This window comes from Heloderma suspectum, chromosome 17, assembly GCF_057233095.1.
Source record: "Heloderma suspectum isolate Gila_16-S chromosome 17, 16-S_ref, whole genome shotgun sequence".
In the NCBI taxonomy this organism is placed as follows: Eukaryota; Metazoa; Chordata; class Lepidosauria; order Squamata; family Helodermatidae; genus Heloderma; species Heloderma suspectum.
Genome location: NC_139474.1, coordinates 11,790,303 through 11,811,339, shown reverse-complemented (window position 1 = coordinate 11,811,339; position 21,037 = coordinate 11,790,303). Strand labels below are relative to the sequence as shown.

The window sequence follows — 21,037 nt, the reverse complement described above, 5'->3', positions numbered from 1 at the left end:
CAGCTATTTGGCCCCCCAAGCCATTTAGGGTCTGACTCAGTATTCGGCAGTTTCTTATGTTCCCATGCCTGTGTTTATCTGAGTCAGTTTAACAAAGCAGAGAGGAAACAGGATAAGGCCGCGGTCCCCAACCTTTTTGGCACCAGGGACCGGTTTCGTGGAAGACAATTTTTCCATGGACCGGGGGGTGGATGGTTTTGCTGGCGGACTTCCGGCTGCTGGACGCAAATGGCATCTGCATAGCGGACGCCATTTGTGTCCCAGCGGCTGGAAGTCTGCCAGCGGCCAGAGCCAGCCGGCAGCTCTGCAGACTCTCCACGGAGCGGAGCCGGCAAGGATTCCAGGGGGGATAGACGGATCGCCTCACCCCCCCATGGACCCCTGTGGACCCAAGGTAAGGGGGTTTCACACACCCCTACTATGGCCCGGTACCTAACAGGCCACGGACCGGTACCGGTCTGCGGCCCGGGGGTTGGGGACCCCTGGGATAAGGAACTAGACAGACTGATTTCACACTGCTTGCTCTCAAGTCCTTTCATCCCACTCACTCACCTGCTACACCTGTGACTGCCTGGAGGAGGAAGAGGAGAAGCAGCACCCAAAGGCCAGGTTCTGCAGTCCACATTGCAGCACCCTGGAGAGTCATCACGCCTGCAGGCAGAAGGGAGACCGTGATGAGAACAGCCGATGAAGGAATTGGATTCTCTCTCCCTGACACACACCTTAATTCTGCAACATCAAAATAATGTAAAAAAAATCAACAACAACCCTGCAGTGTGGTGCACTCGAGAACCAGCATGGTGTCGTGGCTGGTAGAACATGGGACTGAAGGGTGGGGAAACCCACTTTCTCAAATCCCAGCTCCAGTCAAAAGCCTACCTTGGACAGGTTGACTGTCTCCCAGGCTAACTACCTCGCAGGGTTGATGCAAGGATATAAAAGGCCACACACACCACAGATGAAGAGTGGAATACAAGTGATATACGTAACATATTTTTGGTGCACCACTGTTGGCAACCTGCACTGACAGGTTTCTCCAGGATAGATCATCTCCAAATTAGCAACCCCGCTCCCTTCCTTAGAAAAATATAGAACACATATTGTGTGTGTGTGTGTGTGTGTGTGTGACTACTGAATTGCTTACTTTTATTTAATTATGGTCACAGACCAGCCACTAGGAATACAAAATATACATCAGGCTAACAAATACAAATACCGTACCAGCTGCGAAGACAAAGCATGCACAGAATAACGAGTTCCGATCAAAACTACCTTCAGTGACAGTATCTGTTGATATCAGCTAATACTAAAATGAATTGTTATAAGATTTAACCCTCTGATTCCTAATCGAACATGCCCAGGCGCAGAATTTTGCCACCTTAAAAGTAAGTTCCTTGTTAGAGTCTGAAAGAAGAAGGGAGGAGTAGAACATATCAGATCTGCCTGGGAATTTTATTAAAAGCAGGGCAATATAATGGGAGTGAATGCCTTTATAATACAAACAGAATTGGTTACCAGTTGTTTTCCAGGCCCAATTCAAGGTGTTGGCATTGACCTTTAAAACCCTATATGGTTCTGGCCCAGTCTGTCTTAAGGAGCTCCAACAACACCAGGGATGCCACTCAATGAGACTGGCCTCGGTAGGCCTTCTGTCTGTCCCATCAGCCAGGACAGCTAGGCTGGTGAGGACTAGGGAGAAGGCCTTTTCTGTGGTGGCCTCCACTCTGTGGAGCTCCCTCCCTAGTGACCTCCGCCATACCCCCTCTTTGATGAGCTTCCACCGGGCTTTAAAAACCTGGCTGTTCAGGCGGGCATTTTGGGTGGGTTAGGGTTTTTTAGAGCAGTGTTGTTTTGTTGTTGTTTTGTTCAGTAAATTTATTATTACTATTGTACGCCACCTAGAGTGGCTGGGTAGCTGGCCAGATGGGCAGCTAATAAATCCAATAAAATAAATAAATAAATAAATAAACAAACCGTTTCAACCATGGCTGAATGCCAGGGGCAAACACGTCGAGAGTGCGGGATTTGTGAGTATCTCCCTTCCAAAACAACTGATGGTGAGATGTAAAAATGAGCCAGGGTAAAGGCTCTGCGATATTTAGGGGTTTCCAGAGCATAAAGATAATCTGCGGGAGGAAAGTTTTTATTGTGATTACCAGCTGCCGGATAGTACTGAGCCCTTGCCCTGTCTTCCTGTCATCCCGGATCTGGTGCTTGATTATTTCTTTAGTTCTCAAAAATTCCAGCTGTAATAAGGCTGGGGGAGAGAGTCCATACTGCAGTAATTTCTGCGTTACTATGATTTAACCAAGTGTTGGGGGTGGTAGAGTCCCACAGCCAAGGTCAGTTGATGTTCTGGAGGAGAAAGCAGGAAGCCATGTTGCCAAGTGGCTACCAAATATACTAGTCCATAGCATTTTTTAAGCCTGATTTAAACCAAGAGAAAGACAACTGATTCTCTTCAAATTTACAAAAATGTCCTTAACTGAGTACACCTGGAAACTAGATCTAAACTTATTTCTAGGCTGCCTTTAAAATCTGACGCTTTCCTGCCAGTTTCTGCTCCGGCTTTCCCATAGCCCACCAGCTTCCACCCTAGTTCTACCCCCTCAGTCAGATTCTACCCCAGTTCCACCTGACCCACCAGAATTCACTAGACCCTGTCCTGATGTATCAGGTATGGCTTGCTACACTTCCAGGCATAGATGGAGGACAGCAGAAGGAGAGTGAAAGAAGTTCATAAAAAGCACAGGTTGAGAAGAGCGCGAGAAGGCAAAGAAGCTGCCAAGAAGAGCAAAACAAGAAAAAAAATTGGCCATAGCTTGCACAAACTGCTCAGACATTTGCATAAACTGATTGGAAATTGGCGCAAATTGCTCCGAAATTGGTGCAAATTGCTCGGAAATTGGTGCATATTGCAGAATCCGCCCCCCAAAATGTGTGAAAAAAAGTTCCCAGAGTTCGGGGAAAAGCTCACAGCTTGATTCAAAAACACAAACTGAGTCATATACGCCACGGAACTCTGTCAAGTCATAAAAGAACAGGATTTCCCAGTGATGGCATTCCCTACCAGTCACCATGCTGCCTTGTTTTGGGACAGAAACTGCAGCCACAATGCCCTGCAACACAACATGTCATAATTATAATTACAGCTGCAATTACACATCCTTCTTCAGGAAGACAAATGCCAAGGAGTTCTGTGGCTCCCCATTTCTTTGAATCTTCTAGCTCCCTTCCCACACTGGGTCATATTAAGTCCTAAAAATGCCCTCCTACGCCCTTCTCCAATGTAGGTCCCATTAAGCACCAGACTTGGCAAGGCCTTGGCAGAAACTGGAACCCTTCCCAACTTCAGCTGCACCTGCCTGCACCCATCCCCTTGCGGCGAAAAAGGCGGCATTCCCGGTTGCAGATCGGTAGGAAAGGAAGCAAAACTAAAAATGGAATCATAGCAAAATGGCTTTATGTGAACCTATGGTGCGAATGTGCTCAGAATATTGTCTGCCGTTCTGGTGGCTGCCCCTCAAAAGGGATCGCGTAGAGGTGGAGAAGGGACAGAAAAGGGTGATCAAGATGTTCAAAAGGCTGGAGCAACTTCCATAAGATGAAAGATTTTATTTATTCACTATACATTTATATCCTGCCTGTTTTCTTCTTTCAGCCTCTTCGTTTGTAATTTGCTGTCCCAAGCCAAAGAGGCTAGCTCTGATTTTCTTTATTTTTTAAAAAACCTATGTTACTAGTCCTCTTTGATGCAGGAAAAATATTTTAAAACCCCATGGCATCCTTTGAAGGGTGGAGCAGTCGCAGCTATATCTTTGGAACTCCACAGCCACCATGTCAACACAGACTGTTGTATACTCCAGGTACAGTCGGCAACAGACACCCCAGCCTGATTGCAGAGAGATCCACAGCCTCCGCAGTCTTTGGGGGCTGACAACAAGAATCTTTGCTTGGGACTCTAGAGATAGGCCACTGACTCCTCTGACTCATGGCTACCTTTGGAAGATTCAGACATCATAAACTTATTTTGTCGGGTCCCTGAGGTATAGTTATTCCGGTTTTCTAATTTGCATTCTATTTATCAAGATGAGAGACAAGCAGATCTAATGATAGTTAGTCACATAACAAAGGAAGAACAGAAAACCCAAGCTTGGGTGGGGGAAATGTACTTGCGTATTTGTTTTAGAGATGTTGCTGTAGATTAACCATACTAGTTCATACAGCAGAAGGATGGAATCAGGGATACTGCAGAGAGCTGACCTATAAAGCTTGCTGGAAAATTGGACTCCATCTCCACATTGAAATGGGAGAGGAATTTATTCGGTTCGCATTTTAATGCAAACTTTATTTATTTTATTTATAAAAGGGAACTAGGGAACTCCGCCATGCCCCCTCTTTAATGAGCTTCCGTCGTGCATTAAAAACGTGGTTGTTCAGGCAGGCATTTGGGGTGGGTTAGGGTATTTTAGAAAATGTTTTTATTGTAGAATTTTATTGTTTTAAACTGTTTTATTGTATGCTGTACATCGCCCAGAGTGGCTGGGTGACCAGCCAGATGGGCGATTAATACATTTAACAATAATAAATAAAAATAAAATGTATAAACCACTCTAGATCTAAAAAAAGAAGCCCAGGTGGTGAATAGTAAAGAAAAGGGGGGGAAAGGAATCAAAATACAATAGAACAAACGAATGGGTAAATAAAAACCAAATTATACCAATAAAGCCATGACTAGCCATTCAGGAAAAACTGGTTTAAATAAAAATGCCTTTAGCAAATGCTGAAAACAAAGTAACATTGATGCCTGGCTGACATCAACTAGCAGGGATTCCACAGGGGGGAAGCCAGGCCACTAAAAAGTTCGGCTGTGTGGTGTGCTCTAGACGGACCTCAGGTAACTCATTCCATACTTTTGAACCACGATGTGAACTGAAACTCAGTTTATCCCTTGAAATACACATTTCTCTTAATTTTTGCCACAGAGTTCTCCAATCAAAGAAGTGTTCAAAAAAGCATACTTTAGGACAGGGGTGGGCAACTTGTGACCCTCCAGATGGCCTGGCCTACAACTCCCATCAGCCCCAGTCAACAGAACCAATGTTGGGAGATGATGGCAGGTGTCGGTCAAAACATTTGGAGGGCCTGCCCACACCTGTAGCAGGGAAAGTGTGATGGCCCCCTTCCTGTGGAACTCCCTGCCTCTGGAGGTCAGGCAGGCACTGATGTTGTCTCCCCTGGATCAGCGCCTCCTGAAGATGTTGCTATTTTGGGACGCCTTCCTTGAGGGACCGGCCATGGTTTATTACATTCAGCCTTATCAGAATTCATCTTTTAAAGTGTTTTCGTTGTTTTAAGATGCTGTTTTATTATTTTATCCTTGTTGCTCACAGCTCTGAAATCTTTTGATGTGGAGCAGTATATAAATTTTGTAAGTAATAAAATAATAAATAATAAAGTGTGCACAAACAAATGTGTATATTAAAATAGCACTTCAAAAATTCATTCTCCTTGGGAAATTGGGGGAAAAATATATGTATTAGGCCAAATTGTGTACAAACATGCATGTATTAGGAGAAATATGAACAAAAGTGCATAAAATTTTCTTGCAGGAGTTTGGGGTGAACTGAACTCAAGACTGGGAAAATTAGAAACCAAAAGAAGTCAAAATGGATGGATGAGAAGCCGAAATGGACGGATGAGAAGCTGAAATGGACGGATGAGAAGCCGAAATGGACGGATTTGTCCATACCTCTCTCCAGAATTCCGTTTCTTTTTAAAAATAGTAATAATTTTAACATGGTGTTTTATTCTTTTATTCCTTTCTTGGTATCTTTTCTTGTTCGCCACTCCGAAATCTGTCTAGATGTGGAGTGGTATATAAATATTGTAAGTAAATAAATAAATAAACTCCCTGCCACAAGATGTGGTGCGACAGCCACTTGCTGAGACACAAATTCACACAGGAGAAGGAGGGATCTGTCAGTGGCCGTTATAGAACCTCCGTCTTCACTGGCACTCTACCTTTGAATGCCAGGTGCTGAGGAAGCTACAGCAGCAGAGAGCTAGTGCTCTCATGCCCTGCTCGTCAGCTCCCTGAAGGCATCTGCCTACCCTTGCAGGAAAGAGGAGGTAGACTAGACAGACCTTTGCTCAAACTCTTCTGTTTCTTCCTCTGATCTCTTCAGTTGAAATTTTAACTGTAAGCTCCTCAGGGCAGAGACCTGTTTTGTTTTGGGTTTCCCCAACCCCTTTGCCTATGTTACCCAGTACTGCCACGTAGACAGGGCTATCTAAATAAATTCTCCATCATTATCCCCCTCTATTTAGACTGTAAGCTCCTCAGGGCAGAGACCTGTTTTGTTTTGAGTTTCCCCACCCCCTTTTGCCTACATTACCCAGTATTGCCATGTAGACAGATAGTGCTATATAAATACATAATCCATCATTATTCCCCTCTATGTTCCTCTATCTGTCCCTCTATTTCCAATGTACCAGGACACAGCTTTGCTTGAGACAATATGACCAAATCCTATAAGAGCTACAAATACTATAAAGCAGAGGTGGAGAGACTTCAGGTTTGCAGGATCGACATTGTTTGCTTGTTTGACTACAATCCCAAGATCCGTCAAATGGAGTTTGGTGCAAAAGACGCGCATTTGAAATTAAAGAATTCTGACTCCAAGAATTTGTTTTGAGTGCCAGAACTTGAATGAAGCTCATAAAAATTCACTCCTGGTGGTGGCCTCTGCCTGAGATGAGCTTAAGAAGGAAAAAGAGAGCGGTGTGTCAACAGCCTCACCAGCCTTAAGGAACCTGTATGTAAAAAGGCAGTCTATCAGCTTATCAGTTGTTGGGAGGAGGGAATAACCGTCAGAGCTAGCTCCAGGTTTTGGAGGGCCCTTGGGCAAGACACCCTCCATGAAGAGTCCACCTTCTGACAGCCGTTTTCACCAGCTGCTCTTGTTCCGGCTTGCTAGCTTGGCAGGCAGGGAGCCAGGGAGTGAGTAGGCCATGGCATCAGCTTCTCCTTCTTCTCACCACAGCTGTTGTCTGGGCCGGAGTGAGAGGCAGGTGAACAAGCAGGCTTCGTGAAAAGGTGCCACAGGTCCAGGGGGCTCTTATCAGTGGGCCCCTGCTGGGGTGTGGCCCTTGGCAGGTGCCCCACCATGCTGACCCTTGACACAAGCCCAGATTTTGCATCTTAGGTCTGGTATCTGATAGAGATTAGAGATTGGGGGGGGGGGAGGTAGGAGAGAGAGGGAGAGATTAGAGAGATTAGAGACAGAGACAGAGAAAACAGCAAAGGTTTCTGACAGGGCCAAATCCAGGTCTGAGGGAGTCCATGCTGGCTCCAGGTTTTTGAGAACCCTTGGACAAGATACCCTTAATGGCCCCCTCCCTCAGTGAGTCTATTTCCTTCCTGCCATTGTCACTGCTGCTGTTGCCCCTCTTCCCCCACTTGTTTGCTCGACAGGCAGAGAGCCAGTGAGCAAGTTGGTAGAGGCCTCCTCCTTCTCACCACCTCCGTTGTCTGGGCCAGAGCGAGAGGCAGGTGAACAAGCAGGTTAAATCTTCATTTCATTTTTACCCCATCCGTTCTGAACAGAGCCTCAGGGGAGCATACATGGCTCCTCCCCCTCCCCTGCTTCTCGTCATACAACAACCCTGCAAGGTACATGGTCAGGCTGCAGGAGAGAGAGGCTGAACCATCCAAGGTCACCCAGCGGAGCTTGAGGACCACATAGAGATTCAAATCCAGGTCCTAGCTTGCTACTCACCAAGATAGGGATTCAAACCCAGGTCTTAGAATCATAGAATAGTAGGGTTGGAAGGGGCCTACAAGGCCATCGAGTCCAACCCCCTGCTCAGTGCAGGAATCCAAGTCAGAGCATCCCTGACAGATGGCTGTCCAGCCTCGTCTTGAATGCCTCCAGTGTGGGAGAGCCCACCACCTCCCTAAGGAAATGGTTCCATTGTTGTATTGCTCTAACAGTCAGGACGTTTTTCCTGATGTTCAGCTGAAATGTGGCTTCCTGTAACTTGAGCCGATTATTCCGTGTCCTGCACTCTGGTCTTCCTAGCCTGCCACTCTATCCACTACACTAGCTTAAAGGCAGATGCATAATACAAGTACAACTCTTAACTGGAAGCAAACCCTTTTCGAGACAAAGGGCCTCATGGCAGAGCAAGGACAGGAGATTCTACTCAAACTGTGCCTCAGTTGTCCCATCTGCAGGATGCCTTGTTCTCCAAGGCGTGCCCATTTTCCAGCAGGCAGATCTCCTAAGCTGGCCCGACACACACATATGCAACGCACGCACCTCTCCACCCTGCCATTCATTCCAAGACACTGAAATAATTTATGTTCTCTTTTAGAACCCTGCCCAGTTTTCCCACCCTTCTGTCCGCGGTTCCAGATACGGTGGGCTACTCACCGCCAGTCCACTGCACCTGTCAAATCCACCCCACTGTTTGGAAAGGAACCTGGGCTAGAACCATCCAGTAAGCCAAACGGGACTCAAGATTATGCTCTTGAGGACCAAAGGCTGGCTGAAAATATGCAGAGAAACTCCAAGGCTGATAGGGGTATAGCAGGATGACGTGGAAGCCAATACTGAATTTCTGGCTCGGCAAGAAAAGTGGCATCTACAACTAGCGTAGCAGGGGAGGTTCTTCAGAATTTGAATTCATTTTGAGAACAGATTGAGAGATGTCCCCAAAACATCTCGTACAATACTCTAAACTGACCTCAAAGTTGGGATTTGTTAACACCAGTGATGGTCGTGGAAGCTAGAATTCGTCGTGCAAGATTTGGGAGGCATCAAATAAGGTCACCGGTAGGGAGGCTGAACATCTGTGTGGGCAGAGGGAAGCATGGAGAATGTGAGATCTCGCTCCCCTGGAGGCAAATTGACAACCTAAGTCAGAGAAAACAAAGAAGATGAAAGTGGAAGATATGTATGCGGTTTTGGCAATTGAAAATTGCAACCCTCATCTTAATAAAAAGAGAGAAAATGGAGTAGTGTAATTTGTAGCGATGCCCTTAGAACCCTCAGATAAATGACTTGAGGAAGGAATTTGCTAAAAACACCACATCAGTGTAACTCCCTGAGAATATTTAGCAGTGGTGCAGGCGAAAATGCATTGAAGGGTTTTTAAAGGATGATAAAGGAAGTTGCTACTTTTCCTTTACAAAAACGTAGGTGCCTAGGGAAGTAAAACAAACATAACACAATAAAAATAGTACACAGTCGTCAAGTTCCACTGAATGCAGTGGGGGAATTGCTTTGGAGAAAACATGGAAGAAAAGACATGGCGGCTATATATTACCTCCAGTATCAGAGGTGGTGTGCCTCTCAATATGAGCGGGATGGTGCTGTTGCGCCCCTGTCCTGCTTGTGGGCTTCCCATTGGGGTGTCTGCTTGGCCACTGTGGGAACAGAATGGTGGACTAGAGAGGCCTTGGGTCTGATAGTCTGACCCTGCAGGGCTTTTGTGATGCTCTTAGTAGAGCTGTGTGCAAATGGCTTCTCAAAATTCTCCAGCCTATTTGTGGGCAGAGAAACTGGGGGGACAATTTCACCGAATTTCTTCTAGGGGAGGAGAAATTCTCCAGCCATTTCTCACAGACAGGGCTCTCTATTGGCAGGGGTTGTAGCACAGTCCTTTCTTTTTCCCTGAGGGTTTTTGGTTTCTTGCACTGCTCCTGTAAGTGGCAACAGCATCAACTGTGTTGAGGCTTCCACGTTTCTGAGGCAGAATTTTGAATTTCTGTTGGTTTTTGAGCTTCCCTAATCACTGCAAGGTGGCTGAGGGCACTGAGTGTGTTTTCTCTCTCTACTACACATCTTCCCATTGCTCTGCAGCCTCCCAGGCCACCTGCACTTTCCGAACTGGAAAAGACCCATGGGAGGAATTGCCTCATGAGGTCTTCCTCAGGGTGGCTTTCATTGAAGTGTGGGAAGCCAAGAAGACTACCGGCTGCAAGAGAGGTGACTGTACGATGACAGACAGGACACTCATGCACACCCCTCAGCTACCTCATAAGTAAAGAAAGGACAAGAATCCCAAACCCAGCCCATGAGCATTTCTCCTAAATTCCTTCTTGTTTGAGTTTCTTTTCGAAAACAATTAATTTTCTATCAGATTGAATGAAAATGGTTGAAAAAATGTGGGAGAAGTTTTTGGCACATTTCTAGTTCTTAGCAGTGACAACAGAAAATAAATGTAGCATAGAAAGCTGCCTTATAAGATGTCAGACTGTTGGTCATCTTGCCTACACTGACTGGCACTGGCTGTCCAGGGCTTCTGATGTTTTTAAAGTTTATTTTATTTTAATTTTTTCGAGTCCTACTTGGACAAGCCGGCAATCAAACCTGGGACTTTTTGCATCCAATGTGCTCTATAAATGGCTCTTCTCCTATAGCAGAATTCTTGAACCTCTTTCAGCCCTGGGGCCAAATTTCATTTTGGAGATGCTCTTGTAGGGTGCCATTTCGGTGACAGGCAGGGCAGGGCCAAAATGCTAGAAAATTCTAACTTGAAGCCCTTACTGCCAGTAACTGAAAGCATTTCTACACAAGGCATTTATTGGGCACTCATCATTCCCTGCTCATGGTTGTTTATGTGTTCTTTACATGACGTCCAGGTTTCGCTACTGTGTCTAATGATCCGTTCCGATGAGGTTTTTTTAGAACAGAGGAAATGCGGCATTTATTTGTGAAAGCAAAAGAAATCGCTTTCACTTATGTGTTTCCACTATTCCACTATACCACAGTGCCACCTAGAGGTTATGTAGTGGGAAAGCAGGAAAGGAAACATTCTTTGGGTAGTGCTGGGATCTCAGTTCTGCATCAAAACTGAAAGTAACTACAGCTGATTAGCAGCCGATTAACAGCCTCATGTAGAGAAGTTCTAAGCTTTAGGAGAGGCATTTCAACCTTTTAGAATGGGGGGGAAAGTGCACAAAATCCAGGAAACCACTGAACAATCAGTAGTTGGAGGAAAGGGGGTAGGGAAATGGGGGCAGCCATATAGGGAACCCTGGAGGGCCAGATTTGGCCCACGAACCTGAAGTTCTGCAGCCCGGGCCTAAGGACGCTTAGGCAATGCATTACAAGTATTTAGCATCGAAGTAAACTGAGTAATAAACTGAGTAAGTAAACTCTTGCCTTCGTTTAGAAGGGTTGCATGCTGTCACACTTGGTTCTGTGCTGGGAGGAGAGGTGCGTCGCCTCCACCATGCCTTGCAGCCAGCCTGATCATCTGCTTAGGCATCCAAATCGTGGAACATAGGAAGAGTGTCCAGAATGTAGGTACCTTGCTTGTGTTGTGTCTTTGAGAGGCACAGTGGAGTTACCCTGGGCTCTGCACACACGCACGCACACATGCTTGGAGCAATGCCAGTTCTTCTCATCTGTTCAGCAAGTTGGCCCAGTGTCCTTCCTGGTCCTGCAGACAGTTTGATTGCCCAGTGACTGAAGTTTAAGATTTCCTTAATTATCCGTTTCTCGATGGACGGTAGGGATGTCTGTCATCTGGAAATCTGGCCCTTTGGGGGCTCGACGGATTTCCCCTGCCTGCCCAACTCAGCTTGCACCCCCAAGTTGCGGGGATGTTTTGCAGCTTGGGGGAGGGTCTGGCCGCAGATTTGCACCAATTGTGGCTGCAATTTGCACAAATTGTGCAAATTGCACAAATTGCAGTTGCTATTTGTGCATATTGAAAAAAAATGGAAAAACTGCTAAGTGGCCTGACTCACTGCAGACCCAGTCAGACCAGGAACATGGAACAAAGTCCAGGGGCTGAGCTGATGGAAGCTCGTTGACCTCCAGCCCCCAAACAGATTCCTCTGACATCCGTAACAGGCAGCATTGCCAAGGTAGTCCTGAGCATGGCTGGTAAAGAGGTTGCTTTACCTCTTCGGAGCAGAGAATGAATGTCCACTCCACTTCTGCCATTGTCACTGCAGTGGTGACCAGGATTTGGGGGAATGCCACAGCATGCTCCTGAAATTACCCCCAGACATTTCTCCAAATGCAGGCATAGGAATGGAAAAGCACCTTTGCAGCTGTTAATTCATTTGATTCCTTAAACAGTTCACAAAAGAAATTCTCGAGGTGTTTTACAAGATCAAATGCAATCGTCATGACACCAAGAAAAGCCTAACAAGAACCGTCAGTGATATAAAACTCATAAACAAGCCGACACAGCAGAAAATATATCAGGTATAAGAGGAAAAACCACCTCACAGGGACTACACTCAAACGCCCCAATGTTGAAAGAAGACTTTACAGGCACAATCCTATGCGTGTCAAGACAGAAAGAAAAAGTCCTACAACTTCCAGCAATGCTGGGAACTGTAGAGCTTTTTCCTGTCTAAATATGCATAGGATTGCACCTTAAAAGACCGTAAAGGCCTGGGAGAACAGGAAAGTCTAAGCTTGCCTCAAAGAGATCGCAGCGTGGGCACCAGGCAAGCTTCTCTTGGGAGAGAATTCCAGAGCCAGGGGGCAAGGAGGAGTCCGAAGCCCAGGGAAGAGCTAGGCTGTCAGGGACATACAAGGCCGGCATCTGGGAGCTGATACACAAACCTTGTTCCAGCCCTCTGTGCCTAGACCAGGAGGCTTTTAAGCCTGAGTCTCCAGAACACAGTTGCAAGCCATGAGGACCACCTGAGGGAAGGTTACACATGAGCAGAGTCTTCCTCACGAAGATACCTTTACTCACAAGGAGCCCTTATTCCTGGTAGCCAGCCAAGTCTGTGCTCCCTGGGGATCGATGGCCACTTGACATCCGTCTCTGAGCCTGACTGGGGGCTAACTATGTCTTTAGGGGAAAGCGTGATGGCTTTTCTCCCCCAAGGGGCCAGGATTTTAGGTTTATTTTTTTTTTTATTACATTTATATCCTTGTTTCCCCCCTTGCAAGTAGCCCAAGATGGCTGACATGGTCCTCCTCCTCTCCACTTTTATCCTCACAACAACCTTGTGAGGTAGGTCAGGCTGAGAGTCGGTGACTGGCCCAAAGTCACCCAGTGAGCTTCATGGTGTTGCACAAAATGCTAGTTTTGCCCCCTGGAGGCTAGTCCAATTTGCTCCAAAGAGGAGAGTCAACTTCAGGCCGGGTCCAACTCGATTTTATTGTTTGCAAACAGTTCGACAAAGGAGCTCACGCTCAAAAGCAGAGTCGACCCTGGGCAACCCCTGCGCTCCGGTTTTATCACTTAGCTTGCATTCCTCAGCCAGCGTGTTACTTTTGATTGGTTGCCAGCGGTTTGCCTAGCAACCTTATCTTAGGGTTACTGTCCGCTCATTTCAGGCATGCGCAGCTCTTACGATGCTACGCCTGCTTAAGGCACATACAATGGCACTAGGTTACATTTTTTTACCACAATGGCCAAGTGGGGACTAGAACCCGGGTCTCCCCAGTCCAACACTGGCTCAGTGTGTTTATGTATAAGTGCTAGGCCTCAGCCACAGATCTATTCCCCAGAGACCCAGGTGTCCATTGAAGCCAATTCCTTTATTATTTACTTATTTCTTACATTTATATCCCACCTTTCCTCCCAGGAGCACAAGGCGGCATGCACATAATCCTCCTCTCCGTTTTATCCTCACAACAACCCTGCAAGGTTGCTTCAGCTGAGAGCCAAGGACTAGTTCAAATTAACCCAGCGGGTTTCATGGCTAAGTGGGGACTACAACCCAGGCCTCCCGAGTTCCCGTCCAATACTCTAACCACTACACCAGACAGGATCACTCAAAGACTCAGGCACTGCGCGCATGCACTGAAAACAAAGCAGTAAAAAACAGCAGTTTGGAAGTCTGGAAGCTGGGAGTTTGACATGGGGGACACAGCCAGGGCTCTGCCCCCTGTCCTAAATAACAGCCCATCCCTGGAGGAAACGGAGGGATGAGATCAGGCCAGAAGAGACAGGTCTCAGCTCTCTCCCCTCAAAGCAATGGCCAGGGTAGAGGGGAAAGAACATTTTTTCCGCAGAGAAGATGACACTGGGAGTGGCTTAATCTGCAGTTGAACCAATTTTCAGCTTTCTAGCTGGTGACCTTTGTGATTAAACTTTTTTCGTCTGCATCTCAGCAGTTTGGAATGACTTCCCATTCCTATTATTGCAAGGCTCAAGAAAATCCTTACGCTGCTATTAAGCTGAGTTTTATTATACTAATAATACTAATCATCAACGGTTTTGCTGGCGTGTTCCTGAAATCCAGAAACTTTCATGACTTTTTTTCCTCTCAGAGATGTCACACCAGTTGTAGCCACAATGTGCATAAATGACGTTTTTATGAGAGAGAAGAAAGATGTGAAAATCCGTGAGCTGGCCTGACTCCACTCAGATCGAGTCAGACCAGCTCGTGGACAAGCAAGCTGGAGCTTGGGGGGCTGAGCTGCTGAAAGTTCAGCGAACTTGACCCCCCCCCCGGATTCCTCCAACATCCCTAATTTCTGAGCTTGTGGCATGATTTATGGAACAACAACAAACATTCAAAAATGTGCACAAGAATGCATCCTTTTGAAAATTGTGCACGAAAAAAATTCCTTTGGGGGAAAATGTGCATAAACATGGTTTAATCAGGGGAAGAAAAAGGCAGTCATTCCAAAATGGCACATAGTTGAGACGTACATTTGAAAAAATGCGCATGAAAACACACTGAGGTGGACATGAACCCGAGCGAGCCTCCAGGTAGAATTCGGAGAACCTCACCGAGCGTCGCCTTTTGCTGATTTGCATCAAGTGCTAAGCTCCCGGCCGTCTTCGTCATCACACAGTGAAGACAAATCTCTTTGGAAATAGTGTTGATCATGCAAGCCAGACCAGCCATGCTTCAGGTCACAGATGCAATCTGCATTCGGCAACACAGATCTAAGTTCGCTCGTCAGCTTTGCATAATACTAATTAGACTACAAAGGGCTACGTTGATGAATACACTGCAACAGGAAGTTGCAATGAATGCGGGCGCCAGCCAACAGTATGAAACCTGAGTAGCTTTTCCAGTCTTGCCTTCAGGGAGGATTTTCCCGAGGGACCTCTTCTGAGCGGCCAACCTTTCAGAATGCCCCACGTCCCGAGGTTGCTCCTCCCTCCTCACCTGAGGTCTGATTCCTGGGTCCACCACTCCCAAATCTGCCCCCACTGTAAGTTCTGGCATTCCCACAGAGGGAGATATCTCTGGCTGGCTTTGAACCAACCAACCAGCCGGCATCTGGAAAGACTCTTTTGAGTCTTTTCTGCCACCGCTGCCCTGCCCTGTCTCCCACGACCTTGTTAGCACCTTCGCGCCCTTTCCCTCATCTGACTCTGAATCTGCTGCCATGCCTTCAGGGAGTGCTTCTGCAAAGACGTGGGACCCAGTCCCTACAGCAAGTATGTCCCTAGCCTTCCGCGGACAAATGTTTCGGCAACGTAAGAGGGTGTCTGCCGATAGTAGGGGCGCATGGCTGCACAGAGGTATGCAGATCTTCTGGTAGCTCTCTGGGTGATTTGCCAAAGATCTGGGTGATCTGCCCCAAAAGCATACTTGGCTCCAATGCTGGCTTTCCTCTTCCCTCCTCATTCCTTCTTCCTTTGGTAAGGATTACAAAATGCAAGAATTTCTGGCTCCCATTTGTTTAACAATAGCCACAATGACCCCCCCCCCTCCAATTATTCTGCTGAAACGATGAAAGCTTTCTGCCAATCCCTGAATCTTACTATAGTGACTTTGGGACAGTCCCCCTCTCTCAGCCAAACCTCATTTTCATGGTAGTATTTCTATTAATATTATTATTTAATATGTATAAAGCACCTACAATTTTCTAAGCACTGTAGAACTATTAAAGGATTAAGCATTGCCTGCCCACGCAGGCTCACGATCTGATAGTCACGAGACAAAAGGAGGAAGGGAAGAAGAGTGAAGAGGAAAGCACTGGAATCAAATATACTTTAGGGCAGGGGTTATTTCATAGAATCATAGAATCACAGAATAGTAGGGCTGAAAGGGGCCTACAAGGCCATCAAGTCCAACCCCCTTCTCAATGCAGGAATCCAGGTCAGAGCATCCCTGACAGATGGCTGTCCAGCCTCGTCTTGAAGGCCTCCAGTGTGGGAGAGCCCACCGCCTCCCCAGGTAATTGGTTCCATTGTCGTATTTCTCTAACAGTCAGGAAGTTTTTCCCCCGATGTTCAGCCAGAACCTGGCTTCCTGTAACTTGAGCCCATTATTCTGTGTCCTGCACTCTGGGATGATCGAGATCCTGGCCTTCTTCTCTGTGACAACCTTTGCTCTTCCCCTGGCTACTGGATGGGGCAAAATTGATCTGCCCCTTGCCATGATATTCTTCCTGGGTGCTCCTTGGTCGCCTGGTCATGGGGAGAGGCCAGGGTACATCTCTCTTCAGCTCCGCAGTCCAAGGGCAGCTGTTGTCAATAAGGCCCGGGAGTTTCCAAGAAATGAAATTCAGGTCTCAGGTTGAAAGAGGTTCTGCACACCTGTAGAAAGGAGAACATTGGAACATCCCAGGGCAACTCGGAGGAGGCTGGAAGGTGCCCTTTGAAAAGGGTTTCTAGTATGTTTTGAATATTTGCACATTCCTTTTTCACTCTCAAAACACCCGTTTTCATTGGATCAGATCTGAAGCACTTGTTATTTGATGAAACAGACCATAGCCCTTGAGATGTTTTTTTAATCTTTGTAAACTGCCCAGGGTGCTTTGGCTATTGGGTGGCACAGAAATGGAATAAGTGAAATGAAAATGAGACATATCAACCAATCCCATTAGAAGCCAATGGAAGATGAAAGGCAGGTGAAAGAAAATTCAGCCCCAAGAAGAGCCAAACCAATTAACAATATAAACAGGAGGACAAAAGACACCAAAACCTCTTTCAAGGTAAGTAGATGTGACTCTGTTCCATATTCCACCAGAACTCTTCCGCAACCTAGGCAAATTAAATCCTTTTCCTGCCCTAATTCTTAATTATAATGGCTACAGTGAGTCCATTAACTTGGGATGTGTTAATGAGAGGGAGGGAGAGAGGGAGGGAGGGAGAGAGGAAGATGAGTTAGGAGTTCTGGGTCACATACACCCATGGAAATTAAACTTCTGAATGGGATAATGAATTTATAAGCCTTCTAGCAAAATTAAGTCACAATGGCAACTGACGCATTTGGACTGATTTTAGTCACAGGTTTAATTTCACCGAGACTAAGTGTCACATAGGACTTCCAAAAAAACTTGTTCCTCTTTGTTGACTTTTATATACATTATTTATGCTGTGTTTTATTATTGGATTTTTTGTTAAATTGTTTTTAACTTTGCACGCCACCAAGAGTATTTGTATATAGGAGGGGTATAAATTAAATAAATAAATATATTAAGCAGATACTGGAAAGTGCTAGGTTTCTAGTCCCCATGCATATAGATGAGTATGTTTCTTGTTGGTATAAGTTTGGGTTTTACAGCTTGGGGTTCTAACATTCACTACTTTTCCCCACAATTGCTACAGGGGTTTATGGTTGCCTGCACCCTCTGCAGTAACGAGTATCGTATATTCTGCATCTTCCACTTTCGTCTCCTTCGTGCTCTCGGTTGAACACAGGCGCAGAATGCTGGTACCAAGGGCAGAGGAGTGTCCCGGAGGCACCGAGATCTTAGGGATGCTGGAGAAATTTGAGATGTACTAAAATGAGCTCGGATTTCTAAGAATCTGACCTGAGGAATCCACTGCAGAGCGACTCCATCAGGCTGTGTGGAGTCCGTGGACTTTCAGATTTTTTTTTACTTTCCCGAAATTTACACATATATATGCGTAAGAAAATACGTAAGTTTCTGCTAAGGAAACATTGACTGAAATGGGGGACAATACGCTAAATGTCACGTACTGAGGTAAATTATGTAAATACTTACATAAATACTTAATTATTTACAGATGTTTCTGCATGACGAAAAAAAATCATCTGCCTCCATCTGTGGGTGGACGATGGAACAAAAGGCACCTGACAATCCACAAAACACAGACGGAGCAGATATACATAGTCCGTACATTCCTATGAGAGATTTGGATCGGCTTGATATTTGGGGTGAGCAAAAAATCCAGGAACAACCTGCGTCACCACAACACTGACTCACAAAATAAGTAGCCGCGGTCACAACCGTACGGGGGCGAAGTGCCACTCAAAACAAAGCGTATGAGGCTGGGGTACTGCCGAGTGGTCAACCCCAGTGCAAAGTCCAGGAATGACACAGCAACCTGCCCATACTTTCCTGAATAGCACAGTATTCTTCACAGAGATCCTACAGTGCATCCAAAACACGTGTCTGGAAGTATAAAGATTATTCATACTGAGGCGCAAACCCCTCGATGTCTGGTGAATGTTCCCCTGCAGCATGTGGCCGAAGGATCTGAAGAGCTATTCGGCGAGGATCTCCAGGCCATCGGTGTTGGGGAATTCGTGGGTGCTGAGGTCGTTGCAGGTCACAAGTCTTACTGTGTACGCGTGCGCATCCACCTCCAACTCACATGTGCAGTCGCACAACCAGACACAGCTCTCGGGGCCGAAAAGGTTATGCACCCCTTGTGTACAGGGACACCTCCTCACTCGTTCCTAACTCTGACTATATGTATGGATATGGTTGGCTACAGTCATTCTTGAAGAGCCACATTTGTGTCTTGCTCTTCCTCCAAGGAGCTCACACAAACAACAACCTTGTGGGGTAAGGCAGGCTGAGAGGCAGTGAGGCATTATAGATTATTTGAGCCCCGTTCCCCACATTTAAACCCAACCCACCGGCAGCTAAACACACTGCATCCTACAGCTTCTGGTTTGGCTGAACCGGTGTTAGATTGCCATCTGCTGGTCATCTTGAAAACTACAACTGTTGGGACACACAAGAAGGGAGGTCCCATGGTCCTCACATCTTCCATGCGCATTGTCAAAACAAAGATTCCTTAAGGCTGCAATCCTATGCATGTTTAGTCAGAAAAAGGTCCTACCAACTGCTGGAAGTTGTAGGACTTTTTTGCTAGGAGATGTAGGACTTTTTTGCTGGGAATTGTAGGACTTTTTTCTGTTTAAACACGCATAGGATCACACCCTAAGAAAGTCTTACCAAAGCTGAGGGCTCCCAGATGTTTTGGACTTCAACCCCCATCAGCCCCAGCAAGCATGACCAATAGTCAGGCATGCTCTGGGAGCTGCCGTCCAAAACACCTGGAGGGACATCATGTAGGAAAAGAGTGCCTTAAGATCTTTCTCCTCCCCTTGATTTTAAGAATGATATTCTTGGGAGCATTTCATAAAATGCGCCTGGTATCAAAGTGGAGGGAGTCATAAATGGTACACATCTTCTAGGATGGAGGCTGAAAACTGAAAGGTGACTTTAGGCTCCCGTTGCTTATCCAGAAAGATCACTAAGGTAGGGATGTCGGAGGAATTCGTCCAGGGGGTGAAGTTTGCCAAACTTTCATCAACTCTGCCCCCCGGACTCCGGTTCGCTTACCTGCAAGCTGGGCCAACTCTATCTGTATTTGGGGGTATTTTGTGAATTGGGGGGGTCCTTAAATTGCAAAAATTATGCAAATTTCAGCCGTGACTTGTGCAAATTGCAGTTGTAATGTGCTTCATTTGCACAAATTGCAGGCACAATGTGCCAAAAATTAAACATATTAGGTCTGCAATTTGTGCAAATTAACCAAATCACAGCTGAAATTTGCATAAACTATTCAAATTGCAACTGCAATTTGCATAAATGGCAACTTAAGGGGGGACTTGACAAAGCACCCAGGTTTCAGGAAAAAGGCCACGGCTCGGCTAACAAATACATGCCAAGGCAGGAGCTCCAGGGAAATCTGGCAAGCCCCAAAAGGGCTGGATTTCCCCATGATGGACATCTCTACTCTAAGCACTTCAGTACTCAGGGCAGAATCCAACTAAAGTCCTACTCAGAGTAGACCCACTGAAATGAATTTTAATGGGCCTACTCTTAAGTAGGACTTTAGTTGGATTCTGCCATCAGCATCAGCAAAGTCATGTTCTGACTTCTCCTTGGCTTCTCCCACTTTTTGCAGGACCAACCCAGGGCTGCTGCCTCCTTTTGCCTTCAGCCCCGCCTTCCACTGGAATGCGGCCCCCAAGACTGAATCCATTCCTCGGGCCAAAAGAGGTTCCACGCCCCTGCTTTAGAGACGAGATGTGCTGATGGCCACTGGCAAAGATTTGTCACAGAGTTTTTTTGCCATAATCTGACAGTGCTACTATGATTAGCGCTGTGGAGGTGGAGATGATTAAGATTAAACCTGTTTTAGAGTGGATTTCACTGACAATTACCCAGCGTTAACCACACATGGTGCAGCTTGAAGAACAAAGGAAACAAACCTACAGTAAGCTGAAGTGTGGTTTGAATGCTATTAGAACTTGTAATCTCATAAAAACCCACTTCCACCCGGCTAATCCCTCCACCCCCTTCCTCATCTATCAACTAACCGAATTCTCACCACCACCCCGAGTGTAATCCCAGGCTCCATTCAGCTCCTCCCTTTCAGTGAAGTTCACATTCCATACTATCTCTAAATCTATCTGAAATAATTCCTAGGGTGCTTTGAAGGGTGGAACCATCTCAAATACAAAACCAGCGATGGCCCTAGCCTAGCTGCCAAATGGTGCCCTGGGCGAACCACGCCGTGGGCACCCCGCACTCCAAACCCCAGGGGCAGATCTAGGCTGAGGTTTTGGGCCAACTGGGAAACAGTTTTCCCCCATCTTCTGATAATGAAAAGGCAAACCCCACCCCACCCCCACATCTTCGGAAGCAGAGATATTATTGTTGATCATAAAACGCACTCAAATGTTGTGGGGCTTTTCTTTTTTTTACTACGTGCTGTATCAGCACGGAGGGTGTGATAGAAACAACCAAGGAGATGAGCCCAGCTGTCCGCTCTGTGAAGGAGCAGAGGTCCCAGCCACAACGCCCCAAGGAGGTCCCTGGAAGAAGGGTTCTAGTTGCACCCTCGGGGAGGTATGGCCACAAGGCGCCACCAG

General features: G+C 46.4%; 1 protein-coding gene across 1 annotated transcript in view; it reads right to left on the bottom strand.

Annotated features, from left to right (window-relative positions):
- Positions 1–21,037, bottom strand: part of LOC146334502 (lysosomal acid glucosylceramidase-like) — a 42,064-nt gene that overhangs the window by 19,454 nt on the left and 1,573 nt on the right. The window contains exon 2 of the mRNA XM_084824335.1: positions 553–651. Coding sequence (XP_084680461.1) covers positions 553–646 — 94 coding nt within the window. The 5' untranslated portion in view covers positions 647–651. The remainder of the gene's footprint in view (positions 1–552; positions 652–21,037) is intronic.